At 39.2% G+C, this 14669-nt stretch overlaps 1 protein-coding gene across 7 annotated transcripts; it reads left to right on the top strand.

The window, feature by feature from the left end:
* The first annotated feature begins 270 nt into the window (after nt 1-270).
* On the top strand, nt 271-12887 carry LOC139628026 (retinoblastoma-like protein 2). Of its 7 annotated transcripts, none has more exons than XM_071489336.1 (14): nt 271-497; nt 4658-4780; nt 5277-5380; nt 5759-5862; nt 6185-6322; nt 6545-6709; nt 7708-7777; nt 7927-8018; nt 8150-8326; nt 8915-8986; nt 9208-9265; nt 10031-10191; nt 10368-10532; nt 10620-12886. In XM_071489336.1, the coding sequence occupies exons 2-14, from the start codon at nt 4707-4709 to the stop codon at nt 10848-10850; spliced, it is 1611 nt and encodes a 536-aa protein (XP_071345437.1). In that variant the 5' UTR covers nt 271-497; nt 4658-4706; the 3' UTR covers nt 10851-12886. The 7 variants fall into 7 exon arrangements, with proteins under 7 accessions (XP_071345437.1, XP_071345442.1, XP_071345439.1 ...); XM_071489341.1 differs by having other exon boundaries at nt 278-497; nt 4658-4744; nt 5277-5323; XM_071489338.1 differs by having other exon boundaries at nt 278-497; nt 4658-4744.
* The last annotated feature ends 1782 nt before the right edge of the window (nt 12888-14669 follow it).

Here is a 14669-nt window from a genome sequence, read left to right as displayed (position 1 = left end):
ACAGTGGTTAATATTAACACATTATTTGCACAGTATGTTTGCAGCTTCTTTTATAATCATGAAGACAGTGTCTGTTGAACAGTGTTTTCTTAGCCAGCAGTCTCTGGTCATTAAGCCTGTTCTTGCAAAATACTGTGCTTTGGTAAGAGGTCAGTACACTAACAGTTATAAAGTTAAAACAAAGGGTTAACATCTTTGTCCTCTCTACTGTACGTCCTCCATTCCTCCTCTGGGTGGCACTTAGTGTAAGTCACCACCACTGCTGCTCAGTGCTTATCATAGCAACCAGACACAGATGACAAGTCAGGGCTTGTCTGCTGAGAGAGGCCAATGGGCTGAACTTCCTCAGCGTCCTCAGCCTGCAGAGCAGCAGGTTGCCTGCACTGAACCATGCTGCACTTCTCCAGGGCTAGCAGCTGGACATGAGAGAAATACACAGGGGGGAATCTTAAAACAGCAGACCTTTAGTCTGGCTCCTGAAACCTCACCATAACCTGGTAAGTGACCAGTCTTATTTTCTTGTGCTACAGTAAGTCAAAAGTTTAACATGGATGAAATGACAGATGCAGTATAACTGCCATGAAATGTTAGCTGACAGTTTCAATCAAAATCTAACACTGACATAATCTTCTTCTGTGTAAGCCATGACTAAAAGCTGCAGGACAGACCGACCCTCCACATTCAGTAACTGACTATTTAAATAGCTCTACTGCAAGCAGGCTTCGATGCACTGAACAATAAAGTTTTGTTGGTGATGAAAACAAAATGAATCCATAAAGTGTAACTTTGTTTACCACGTGTCTGAAAATGAAAGCAAGGCCTTGTTTGATGTAACTTCTGTCACTGAAGGCCAGTCTGGAGGAAACAGGAAATGGGTGTGACCCAAATAAACTGGCTATAGATTAAACATTATCTATAATGTATACTTATTTGAGATTTGTTACAAAGTTTCCAGCCAAACAAAAACACCAAACAACAAAAAACAAAAATGCACTGAGAGGTTGTTTTACATGTGTCATTAAAGATGAAATAGATAGATAGATAATGAAGCATAACAGATTTGGACGAGATTTGTGCTTTTCTACAAAGCTGCCAGACTCTCCTGAGTTCTCTAGTTTCTGGCTGTCCTTTGTAATGGCACATGTATTGATCCGTTGTCAAAGGAGGATAAACAACTCAGTAGTGCATGGGCAGGGCCTGAAGGTACAACATGCACTTGGATCAGTGTGATTGCAAACTGATACTTCCAAGTTCCTATTTCTCTGCATTAGTTGTAGGTGTTGTCTGACCACAAAGAAATGTCTGGTCTCACACCTGCAGCTGTGGAACTGAGTCGAAGTGAATAGGTACAAGCTTTTGTGGTCATAAACCTGCAGTTCTGTGAAGACATGGACGCTCGCTCGGAGCAAAGAAAGTTTTAGTGATCTCTGCTACTTCCACATGAAACAGACTGCAGACAGATCAGACACTGGTTACTCCTTCAGAGTGAAAAGCAGCTGTTTAATGTGAGAGAAATCTGTTGAAAGTGAGTGATGCTTCGGTGAGGAGATATCTTTTATAAATGTGCCAGTGTAGCTTCTCTCTACTCTCTCCACTCCTTATTTTAGCAACTTAGTTGACTCTTGCAGTGGAAGAACCTGGCATTAGACCAACAGTTGAAAAACCCTTGTCCTCATCTGAACCCAAAATGATTGAAATAATAAAATGTAATGGAAGTATAAAGAGATGTAAATAAATGAGCTACAATAATGATCAATATATAATGCCATTAACAGTTTATCGGCACTAGATAAAAAGCCATTATCTTGGAAATGTTTCAACATAAATGAAGCAGCAGCAGCAAATATTCAATTAATCGATTAGTTGATCAACATAAAAAAATATTTGGCATCTATCTTCATAACTGATGAATAGTTTGATTCAGAAATAATGCCACACATTAGGGACACCAGCTTCACTTTGAGGATTTTCAGCTTCTCTGTGTTTTAGATAGTAATAATTAAATATTTGTAGGTTTCAGCCTGTAGGACAGACAAGGTAAGGTTTTCTATGTTCTGACATTTTATAGATCAAAGGATTATCAATAATTATATTTAATCATTTGATAATGAAAAAAATCATTAGTCAGCTCTAGAGTCAAATAATAATGGCTTATTTTCCTCTCGGTTTTGAATGCAACATAGAGTACAGCTGTGTGTCATCAGTGTAACTGAAACAGTTGTGTAAGTGCAACAGTGAGACTGTTTCAGCTCTGAGGCCACGTTTTCCCTGGACAAAAATGCTAATTCCTAAAGTGTGTTGTTGGTTAGAATACCAGCCTGTGTGTTAGTGGAGTGGGGCATTTTTACAGTAAGAAAGTCGGGTTAGCTATTTACAACAGACAGCTAGACTGACTTTTCCAACATCCAAAGAAAGAAAACAACTGGCAGGCAGATTACTTCATTTTTTTCAACTTAATGTGATGGACTAGAAAATATCAGATTAACTGCTTAGAAATATGTTCAAGTTCACCTGAACCCCATACAGACTTAACAGACACTGCACAGGTGGTAAATGGCCAAAACTACAAAAATAAAACACAGGTTATAAACCAAAGTGAATTTTGATGAAGACACACAATCACCATTCAGGTCTTCATGCGAACGTCTCTTAGCTTCCTCTTTACAGTCTGTCAGCTTGAGTTTCTCTTTTCTGACAAACACACCTATCACCACATGTCGTCTACAGACACTGCAGACGGAGGTCTGTCTGCCTCAGAGAGGACAGTTACCCAGAATGATAAACGGCACATGTGGGAATCATTAGAGGAACAGAGTTTCCATTCAGGCAGGAGAGCGAGCACACACACACTAATTGAAATGGTTGAGGTAGAAGGAGGCCTTTACCAGTGGAGGAAGGAGTATTAAAATCTTTTGCTTAAGTAACAGCACCAATAGGCCACAATGTAAACAATGTAACAATGTAAAAATGCCCTATTATAACACTGTAAGAGTGTTAGAGATAACGTTTGACCTCTGTGGCAACACCACACGCAATCATTTTTTCACATCATACAGGCCAGGACAAAAACTCCCTAAATGGAAGCTCACAAAGAACATAACTCAGTCAGTTCAGCCTAAAATGATCTCATTTGCCAAGTCCTCTTAATGCCATAGTTGAGTCCTTTCTGGAACGTGCACTGTCACGGTAGGCTTGGTCTTTGTTTAATTATTCTCGCTGCTTCTCACAGAAACAAATGTTTTCTGGCATCTAAAATGTTCTTTTTGTTGCACACTCAACATGTCACCTCAGTCACTGTCACCATTTTCTAACCGACTAAACAGGAAACTTTATAAGTTGCCTGCCAGGGTGGAGCTGCAGTCATGTTTGTAAAGGTAATAGCAGCTAACAGCATCTTTGCACAGTTATATTTTATTTTATTTTTTTCATTTTCGAGTATATATGATAAAATTTACCCAAACTCAAGGTTAGGGAAAATGGGCTTCTTCACTTTCTTGTTCAGAATATTGATTCTCCTAAACGTGAAGCTACAGCTAACAGGGGGTTAGCTTTACAATGGCAAGCTCATCTGTATTTTTAAAAGAATCTTTTTCATCTTGCTTTAAATTTGAAGTAATAGTCTTAGTCTTTTAGGTTTTAAACCTTGGCTTTCATATTTATTTTTATCCCTTGTGTTTATTTCACTTCATTTTACTGACTTTTATTCTGTTGTTCTCAACATTGTTGAATTGTTCTGTGTGAAGCACTGTGGGCTGCATGTCTGTATGAAAAGTAAAGGCAAGTTGAGTTGCACTTAGGTTAGCATAAAAACCGGAAGCAGCTTGTCTAGCTCTGCCCAAAGCCTAAAAATATACTGTACCTGCTACCACCTCTAAACTTCATTAAATCACACATATCATGTTTGTTTAACTCGTACGCAAACAGAAATATAAAAAAAGGACGTTATTGTTGTTTGGGGAATTATGTGTTGAACTACTTCTTATACAGCCAGTAACTCTCTGCAAAAACACTTAATGAGTTTATGAATTTGTCTTTGTGTTCAAATGAAAACAAACTAAATATAACATAAATGAGAGCGTTTTAGATGTGCTAGTAGGCAGATTTTTGAGCTAGCCAGGCTAGCTTTCTTCTATTAGCTTAGAGTCTTTATGCTTAATGGAACTAAGCTAACCATCTCCTGGCTGTAGCTTCATATTTTTTATATTTCATATATATATATATATATGTAAAAGATATTTCATATCTTATATTTTACAGACATGAGAGTGGTGCCTCATCTAGTTCTGTGGAAGAAAGAATATAAGTGTATCTCCCAAAATGTCAAGCTATTGGAAGGCCTTTCAGAAAACTATGAGGAATCTCACAGACACCATAGTCATGTCTTTTACAGTCTGTGGTTTTGGTGTAAGACACTTTCTTGAATGAGGATACTATGTGACAGTTTTCATTAGGCCTAGTTCCTTATAAACCACTATTACACTGAATGAAGAATAAATAAATGAATAGTCTTGAAAATATGACACATTTGACCTTTTATCTATTTATTTCTCTATTTTTATTAATTTATGAAGCGGTATAATGAATTATGTTGATCACTGATTGTACTGCCCTGCAGTGTTTTCTGTGCCCTGATTGTCTCTTGGTGTTTCTTATGTAGGTGCCCATTACTGCTCTGACTCTCATCCTGGGAGAGTGTGAAAGTCACCATGGCAACTGAGCCCCAGGGCAACCTGCAAAAGCCAAGGTTTGGCCCGAGTGACCGCCTGATCTCTATGTTTAGGTTAGTACCTCAGAGCCACAATATTACTCATGCAGAAGCCATTTTGTGTGTATTATCTGTGTGTTATGTTATTATACAGCAAGTAGTGACTCACACACACTAAAACTGATAGTTACAATAAACTGCAACAGTCCTGAGATATTTTATCAGTGTCACATGGTCTTTGTGGAGAACACTGTCTCTGTAGTATTACTGCCATATAACTCCCATATAACTCTTGCATGCATGCTAGGGTTTGTCACTTACCATAAATATAATAAGGGCCACTCACAGTAGTCCACATCTGGTGTGTTATGGGTAAAGGGTACAGGGGTGGGGTTTGCATAGATACAAAGTTCTGTTTCACTATGTGCAGACTTTTTAAAGGTTTCGGTGCAGTCTTTAAATTCTTTGAGTTTTTACAATTGCAGTGTGTGGCTCTTTATTTACTTGTCAAACAACAACCAGTACATTTTTTTAACCTGGTCCCATTCCTGTTGTGATTCCTCTGATTCAGGGCCTGCTCCAGAGATCCAACCGAGGCAGTTAAAGCGAGACTAAAACGTATGCTGCACATGTTTCTGCTACACCACTGGGGCAATGTAGGAAATGTGACTAAAGGTATAAAGTCACCTAAATGTTGGGGGTGAATGCATGAGGAAGCCGTAATTCCAGTTTATGGAAACAGTGTTATCTTATGTTCAATATTTCTGGAGGACTGAGATTAATGGCCATCAGAGTATCACTAGTTTATATCCCAGATTTTTGTGGCAGGATTGCCCAGTCGACCACATATATGATCAGAATATTCACTTGTTCTATCAGAACCAATACCGTGTCGCTGAGTAAGACAGGGAACCCTTGTCTACTCACACACAGAACCTTAAATCCCTTCATGATTAGAGAGCAGGCTGTTTTATAATCATAGGTATCAAACTCTGAAATGAAGCCCTTGTTGCTGACACACGTCACTTATAATCTATGTGATATTGTTCACAGAGATAGCAGTAAAGTGTTCCTGTGAGGCTGCGGCCTGGTATTACAAGATCCTGGAGAACATGGTCAGTCAAGAGAGAAGAAGACTGGGCGTCAGTGACATTTCAGTGAGTGTACTGCCCTCCTGTGGCCACATCTTGAACTGCTGTTGAGACTGACATTAAGCTTTTGTTCCCACTAGGGGCACTATATGAATAGTCACTAAGAGGTACTGCAAGCATGCCTCTTGAGTCCCTTTAAAGTCAAGTTTTTATCTCAAATACATATATATATATATATATATATATATATATATATATATATATATATATATATATATATATATATATATATATATATATATATATATATATATTTTTTTTTTTTTTTTTTTTTAAACATTTTTGTTTTTTAAGCAAACCAACTGTGATGCGCATGTGTTTGTCTAAGGGCATCTTGGAGATTGATCTGATCCAATGCTGTCTGGTGGCCTGTTGTCTGGAGATTAGCATCTGCTCAAACTGTCTGCCATGTGATTTCCCTCGGCTCTTACAGATCTTAAAGATGGCACCATACCACTTCTGGAGGGTGTGTTTCCGGTTTGTTAACTTGCTAAAAATTTGCCTGTGTACAGTTTGTGTGTACCTATCTATGTGGACATGTTTAGAGAGTGTAGAGAGTGGCAGTCCCACACCTTTTAGCAGATAGTTTAACATCTGCTCCGGGATTTGAATAAGTGAAAAAAAAAAAAAAAAGAATGACAGCTGTGCCCCCTTTAACTTTGACAGTTGCTTTCCTGTGCTGTGACAGGTGATTGAGCTGGTGCTGCGTGCTGAAGCAGGACTGCCTCGTGCTGTTGTCAGACACCTCGCCCAAGTGGAAGACAAAGTTCTGGAGAGCTTGGCCTGGACCAGCAACTCACCGCTGTGGGAGGAAATCCAAGCCAACGAGGGCCATCTGCCTACCTGCCAACAGGTTGGCAAGAACACACAAAAACTCTGTACCTGGCACCGGGGGGTTATTTAAGATTTTATACTCAAGGTTCTCTCAAGGTGACATTAATTTCTGAGAGATTAAATTATAAATATGATTAAATTTCTTTCCTTGAAACAGCATGCCTGTGGATCATCAACACATCAAAAGCGCTTCTGCATTTCTTTACATTCACTTTTACTCATTTGGCAGATGCTTTAATTTTTTACATACAAGTGAGGGACAACACTTCAGTGCAGTAGGAGACCTTGGTTTAAGTACTAAGTACAGCATCTATTTAATAAGGTGAAGCACAAGAAGATCAGGCATAGATGTGCACTGAAGGTGTATAATGCATAGTAAGTGCTTGTTAGGCATGTTAGGGTGTTAGAGGTGTCAGGAGAGGAGGTGGTGTTAAAAGATGAGTCTTCAAGAGATTCTTGAAGATAGAGAGGGACGTCCCTGCTCTGGTAGCATTTGGTAGCTCATTCCACCATCAGGGAACCACAAACAAGAACAATCTGGACTGCTCTCGTTTGTGGTTCTCGGACTGAGATTGTCTTGTGTGCAGGGATGTCAGTGCCAGACAACATTCCTTGGAGGAGCATAAGGTTGTATGATTTAGTTCAAGTAGCCAGCTGCAGAAATATAAGTCACTCTGAAGGCAAGAGATTATGATTTAAATTTGATTCTGGCAGCTAGGGGTAGCTAGTGGGCGTCAATGAGCAGCGGAGAGTGACGTGGCTTTTTAATGATAATAAACTTTATTTATAGAGCACTTGTTGTACAAGAGATGTAGCTCAAAGTGCTTTACAATAAAAAATGGAAATGTAATTTTTGGGTGATCAAAGATCAGATGCCCTGCTGTGTTCTGGACCATCTGTTAGGGTTTCACTGTGGGTGAAGGGAGGCCTTCCAGAAAGGCATTACAGTAATCGAGGCAGTAGCTGTAGTTGAAGCACACACATGTGGCTTTAATGTGGGCTTTTTGTCATATGTAGGCGACGCCTCCTGCGTGGCTTGAGGATCCAAAGAGAAAAGATTTGCAACCTGACCCAAACCCCCCAGGAGGTATAAACTGTGTATTAAAGCTCCTCTTTTATTACATTTTTGTAATTCTAACACATTATTAATACATTTCTCAATTTTTTTTTACACTCCTTAATTGCAAATTACAGTATTCTTATTGTCGACTGACTGATCATTTCTGTTTTTGCCAGTGGATGTCAGTGTGGGAGCTGACCACCAGAGTCCCTCATCAGCTGTCAACAGGCCTCAGGGAAGCAACTCCCTCCATCTGTTTGCTCGCAAGGTCAGTTGATCTACCACACCAAAACCATCTGTTAGTGTGTAAAATGATATTCTCTCCTATGGCTCCAGATAACCGTTATCATATGTTTATCATGATATGTTTATTGTGGTGATGTTTTCTCTTTGCCTCAGGTTTACAGCTTGATGGGCAGGCGTCTGAGGGCGCTGTGCTCCACCCTGGACATTTCTGATGAGCTGCGGTTGAAGATCTGGACCTGCTTTGAGTACTCTCTTGTCCACTGTACCAACCTCATGGTAGACCGTCACCTGGACCAACTGCTCATGTGTGCCATCTACATTATAGCTAAGGTGGGCTTTGATATATCTGAGGGAGGTCTCACCATTTACACTGACCATTAGTTGATTTGGTAAACATGCTGGTATATATGCAGAGATTTCCTTTGTGAGTGTTTTTGTCTAGGTGCTGTTATGAGGGCAAGAAGTATTACAATAAAGAACCAAACAAGTTTTTAAAGGTTAACCTAGTTTACAATTTTACACTTTGACATTTGTCTGACAGTTGTGATGTGCCTTCCTAATGTGGTAATTATCACCTGCATGAATATTTACTAATGCATGCAGATTCTTTGGCAAGGCAGACAATGTTGGTGTTAAACTGTAGCAGCAAAAATTGTTGCAATCATGTGACAGTGGGTTGTAAACACACTAAAACATGTTACATTTATACGCTTATTGGAATTCAGTAACTTCACATTCTCACATACCTACTCCATATTTTTTCCATTGATGATGCAATAATGTTGGTTTGTTAATATCTCCAGTGTCAGAATAAGCAGTACAGTGAAAGAACAATTACATTCACTTGCAACACTTTTTCCTTTCATAACAAACTACATAATCAGTTTTTAACTCATGGGATTTGCATTGCTTTTACAGATTACCAAGGTGGAAATACCTTTTAAGCGCATTATGAAAAGCTACAAGTCTCAGCCACATGCTAGTAAAAGTGTAAGTGTTTTTTGGGGTTATTCTTGCCATCTCTTTATTATACAAATGGAACAGCTTTGAATGAACAAAATATATGATAAGGCTGTTAAAACTGTGTTTCAGACCACGTCACAATCAGTCTTGTAATCAGATGTAAACCCTAAACAGATCTGTCAAGTGTATTTGAGGCTGTGTTGTGTGTTATGGTTAAATATTTATGAAAATACTGTTTCTGTCCTCAGGTCTGCAAAAATGTGCTGATTTCAGAAAGAAATATGGAAAATTCCCCCACTGTAAACAGTAAGAACACCTTTAGTTCAAAAATGTATACATGCATGAGGAAGTCACAATACAATTAGCACCTCTGATTACCCAGAGACAAATCAGTCAGCAAGGTTATAAGTGTGATCATAAAATACAGTATGACATAATACAATCTGAAATACAGAGATTTGCAATTACATCTAAACATATATGAATGTATTCATTTATAAATATAATTGTGCCTGTTTGTTTAGCCTTTTAGTCACTGAAGGATTTTTTTTACTTGAGATTTCTAATAGTGCATAAATGATGCTAATTTAGTAACAGATTAGACTTGCTTTGACTTTGTTATTGCAGTGACATAGATACGCCCTGTTTGCTCAAATGAAACACTTCATCTTTCAAAACCACAGGAAAACAAGTTGATTAATTAAACCCGTGCTTAAAGCACAAATTGCCTCATAAACATCAGTAAAGCCCTCTGTACATCGAAAGCTTCACTCACCAACATCAATAGCATTTTGCACATATTTCCTACATAGATTAAAAATGCTAATTTTCCTATTTATTTGTCACCACCATGTTAACATTTAACTGAACCTCCTCTTTATACAGAATAGTCAAATATTATGTAGCTGTAGAGCTACATAATAACAATTCCTCATTCCAAAAAAATAAGACACAAAGTATCTGCAGTAATTCACAACATATTACCTGCATGATATCAGTAATTTAAGAGAAGATTATGTAATTTCAAGATTATAGAGTGATCTATTTCATTGAATATATGTTTGATTACAGATAATGGAGACCACAGCAACAGTATCCCAACTCCCAACACACCATCAACACATTATCCGGGACCCTTTCAGGAGCAGAGGGGCAACCTTATCTATTTTTACAACCAGGTCTTCACGACAAAGATGCAACATTTTGCCAAGCAGTTTGCTCTGACCTCTGGGGTAAGTGAACCAGTTTAGGTGTGTGAATTTTGCTGACCAAACAGAACAAGAGCGGGAGGTAACAAGCTGAGGTCACACAAAGCCAATTCCTGGAGATGTAAAATGTTGTAATATACTGTAATACTTTATCTCCTAAGACTGGATTTTCTAACACATGCTGTGTAACTTTTATGCAGGGTGATACTCCTCCTTTGTCTCCATACCCCCAGCAGTCAAAAGTATCTCCTCACAGACACCAGTTGTGCAGCAGCCCCTCCATCTATGTTTCACCATACAACCCTGAAACCCTGTCACCTCGCACAACCGGGTTGTGCTACTATTTCAACTCAAGTCCCCCGGAGGTCTGTCTGCAGACATGTTTGTCATTGTTATCTTGAAATTATATCACTGTGTGATCTAGACTGAAGATTTCCTTCCTGTTTACACAGCGTCTGCGTGAGATCAACAACATGATCAAAACAGGCAGGTCACCCAGCAGGCGAGGATATGTGGTGTCACTGGATGAAGAGGAGGAAGGAGAAGATGGTCCTTCAGCAAAAAGGCTTCGTTTGGACGATCAGTCAGCCTGGCAGAGACGACTGAGGAACGTGGTGAACGATCGTGTCACAAGACTGAACCAGGACCAGCCTTCTCCAGTTACAAAACCTAACATGCACTAGAGCATGAAGTCTCACTCTGCTCCTGTTTCTGAAACTGTAACAACAATGTTAGGAGTCAGAGGAGAAGCACAGAGCTGCTGTCTTCCTCTGTTAAGAATTCCTTGGGGCCAAGTTCTTTGTCAGCTCAAAGTGTTGTCTGCAGACTGAGCTAAAATTACGCCTTTTTGCTCTGCACTATTTTTGACAGCAACAATACTGTCTAGGTGTCCTTGACTAAAGCACTTAACCTCTAGCTGATTGGCCAATAGTAGAATATTGTGGTGGTATAGAGCAGCTCCCTGGTAAAAGTGAAGTGAAGGTGTTGTGTGAATTTGAAGTGGGACATGGCTGCAAAGTGCTCAGCTGACTTTCTGTAGGTAAAAAAAGGCTAGACTGAGAGGGTGCAGGTAAAACTGCTGCTAGTGTGGGACAAGCTTGTCTGCCCTTCACAGCACTCAATGATGTCAACCTTTAACATGCTTTTCCTGTTTGTATCCTGTAATGGTGTAATGCCTTGCCTTCACACTCATCATCTGCGTCAGCTATTGCTGTTTTAATTCAAGAGGTTGTCACTCAAAACAGTATTCTGCTTATTGTAACATCATTTGGATGTTTGACTGTTACTGAATGATGTGCTGTGTGACAGAAGGCTGTTTTCATAGTCATCTGCTGAACAGAGCACAGAAATAGAGGTTTCTTTGAATTTAACGTGTGTATGTACAAGTACTTTCTGTGACATCACAACTCGTTTGACAGCCAATCATGATCCAGAATTCAACTAAAACAAGAGTGATGTGGAAACTTGAAATCTCCACTGCACAGACACTGATATAAATAAACATTTACATTTTTTGCATATTCATATATTCTGGGTTATTCTAACTAGAAAATTAAAGATAGGACTGTGTCGTATCAGACACAGATATTCGTCAATGCAGTTGTTTTTATATGTCATAATATCTTTATATTTTTGAAGAACTGAAACTGAAATACTTAAATAAAGTTAATACTTAGTTGTTATTACTTAGTGTCATTGTAAACTCAAATTTTTGAAAAGCAATCAGTGTCCAGTAAAAATATGTTTATTTGAGAATACAGTCCTGGTCAGAATTTATTGGCACCCCTGAATATTAAGTACATAATTCAGAATATCTAAAGAAACAGATACAAATGAGCAAATTTTGTGATATAATAACACAGAATATTTTAATATAATGTCCAAAGTTACTGAACTACATGAAAATAAACAGCATAATATTGAAATAATACAAACACATAATGTACCCCAGACACAGTTATTGGCACCCTTTTGATGAATTTAAATTAGTTCCTCAAACTGAATAAAAAGAAGAAATAAATAAGACTCACCTGTGCTTAGGCATCAGTGTTCACATGGCTTGAATTCAGCAATAAATGATGGTTTTACTGCATAGAGTCAATAAGAAGAAACTAAATGAGAGAAATCTGTGATGGTGCAGACTGTGGAAAAAACAACCACAGCTGGGTTATATGAGACTAAATGAAGCCCACAAGGAAAAGAACACCCTTTCTACAGTAGAACACAGTACAGGTTCTATCATGCTGTGGGGCTTCTTTGCTACCTCTGGTCCTGGAGGCACTGACTGTTTCAAAGGAATGATGAAATCATTAGATTACCAAGACATTTTAGAGCGAAAAGTGTCACCCAGTGTCAGAAAACTAGGCTTGAGAGAAAAGGAAAAGATAGACTGTTTTAAACCAGCCACCAATGAGTCCTGACCTAAATCACACTGAAAACCTTTGGAGAGAGCTGAAATCTGCTTTTGCAAAATAGACTCCTGCAAACATGAGTGCACTGAAATGGAAGAGTGGCAGAAACTACCAGCAGACAGGTGCAAGAAGCTTCATGGCTACAAGAAACATTTAGATGTTGTCATTGTTGCCAGAGGTTCTGCAAACAAATATTAATGAAAGGTGACCAAATTGTGTCCAGGGGTACATCTTGTATTATTTCACTATGATTAAAATGTTTTTCTTTTGTTCAGTAATCTTGTATATTTTATTAAAAGATTCTGGTTATACAAAATTTGTTTATTTGCATTTGTTTCTGAAGATTATGTACTTGAAATTCAGGGGTTCTAATAATTTTGACCAGGAAAATGTCTTGTATTCCTGTCTGTTTAACATTCTTTATTAAGTCGTTCTCTCTCATCACACACCTTACCAACACAGGCTGTTTGGATTCTGCTGAATTTCCACTTACATGGAAGTTTCTCCCATATCCTCAAGATATCTCCGATGCAGAATAATTTTTATAGCCTTCCCCAGATCTGTGCCTAAACACAATCCAGTGTCTGGGCTCAGACCGGAGTTCCTTCCTCCTCTTGGCTTCATATTTGCTCAGATATGCATTGTCAGCTGTGAGACCTTACATGGACAAGTGTGTGCCTTTCCAAATCATGTCCAATCAGTTGAATTTACCACAGGTATACTCCAATCAAGGTGTAGAAACAGCTCAAAGATGGTCAAGAGAAGAGGCACCTGAGCTAAATTTCAAGTTTCATAGGAAAGGGTTTGAATACTTGTATCAATTTTATATTTCAGTTTTTTGTTTTAGAAAATTTTACTGTAATTTTCTGATCAGATATCAATTGCATTTTTCTCTCTCACACAAAGCTGTGTATCTACCAAACCAGCGACCTTCAGTTTTTGTTTCCCAGTTACTGTACGTTAAGACTTATTAGGCCTGTAAATAAGAATCTGCTGACTCAAGCCGACTGGTGATAAATACATTCCTCTGACTGACTGAAAACAGAAAATCCCAGCCCATCCATTGTGGGAAAGTTGGTAACCATGGCGGCCATGTGATTGACACACAATCCCCTTCAGTGTTTATCAGTAACCATGTTTTGGCATGCTATTGAGTTAATTCTCAACCAGTGTTGCTTAGGACGTAATTACAAATAGGCAGCACGCCCAGCAGACAAAGGCTCGTAAAATAAAACCAACAGTCAGGTGCCCTAACTCGGAAGGAGGTCTCAAGGTTGCCATAGAGAATAAAGGCACCTGAGCCCACAACACTCTTACAGGTTTTAAGGTTTTGACCAGCGTTTTAACACTTTATATGCCTCTTGACTCCCATTAGCTGAACATCACACTGCACTCTGCAGATTTCGTCAAATCATGGGTTGCAACACAAGCCGGGGGACCACGGTGATGGATCCTTCTGAAAAGCCAGAGGAAAGGCCGAAGACAGCCACTTCCACCAAGGAGCCGGCAGCAGAGGAAACCAATGGAACAACAGACAAAGACAAGGGTGAAACAACAGGGACTTCCAGCTGAGTGCAGTCAACACCTAAACTCTCTTCAGAGTAAGAAATTACCTTTTTTCACTGTTTCCTTTTCTGAAAACCTCAAATTATTCACAATCTGCATGTCAAAATGTTTTCCCATTTTACTTCAGTCAGGTGACTATGCCCTGTCGTTCCGTTTTCAGTTCTATCTGTGAAACAAGGATATAGCACCTCGCCATAAAGCAAGCAATTTATGACCATCGCATTGGGGTCACTTTGATACAATCACCTCTATAACTTGACCGCTACGTCTCTCTGAGGCTCTGTGACATGACAAATGGGCTGTGTGGTGACTGAGACGGGCTCTGTGTGTCTGTGTCGCAGTGTGTACAGATTGGCCTGTCCGTGGTGAAGGAGGGCCTGTCAGCAGGAGGAGGCAACGCTGCACTACTGTCCATCAACCTCTGTGTCATCTGGGCCAACCATACGCACGCACACACACACACACACACACACACACACACAAATCCAGCTCTTGTGTTCATATTCCAGAAACTATTTTGTGATA

The sequence above is a fragment of the Trachinotus anak genome, unplaced genomic scaffold, assembly GCF_046630095.1.
Source record: "Trachinotus anak isolate AG129_WGS33_773 ecotype Australia unplaced genomic scaffold, CSIRO_AGI_Tana_v1 ptg000011l, whole genome shotgun sequence".
NCBI classification, from domain to species: domain Eukaryota; kingdom Metazoa; phylum Chordata; class Actinopteri; order Carangiformes; family Carangidae; genus Trachinotus; species Trachinotus anak.
The sequence above is the reverse complement of the archived record's forward strand: the minus strand, read 5'-3'. Positions and strand labels throughout refer to the sequence as shown.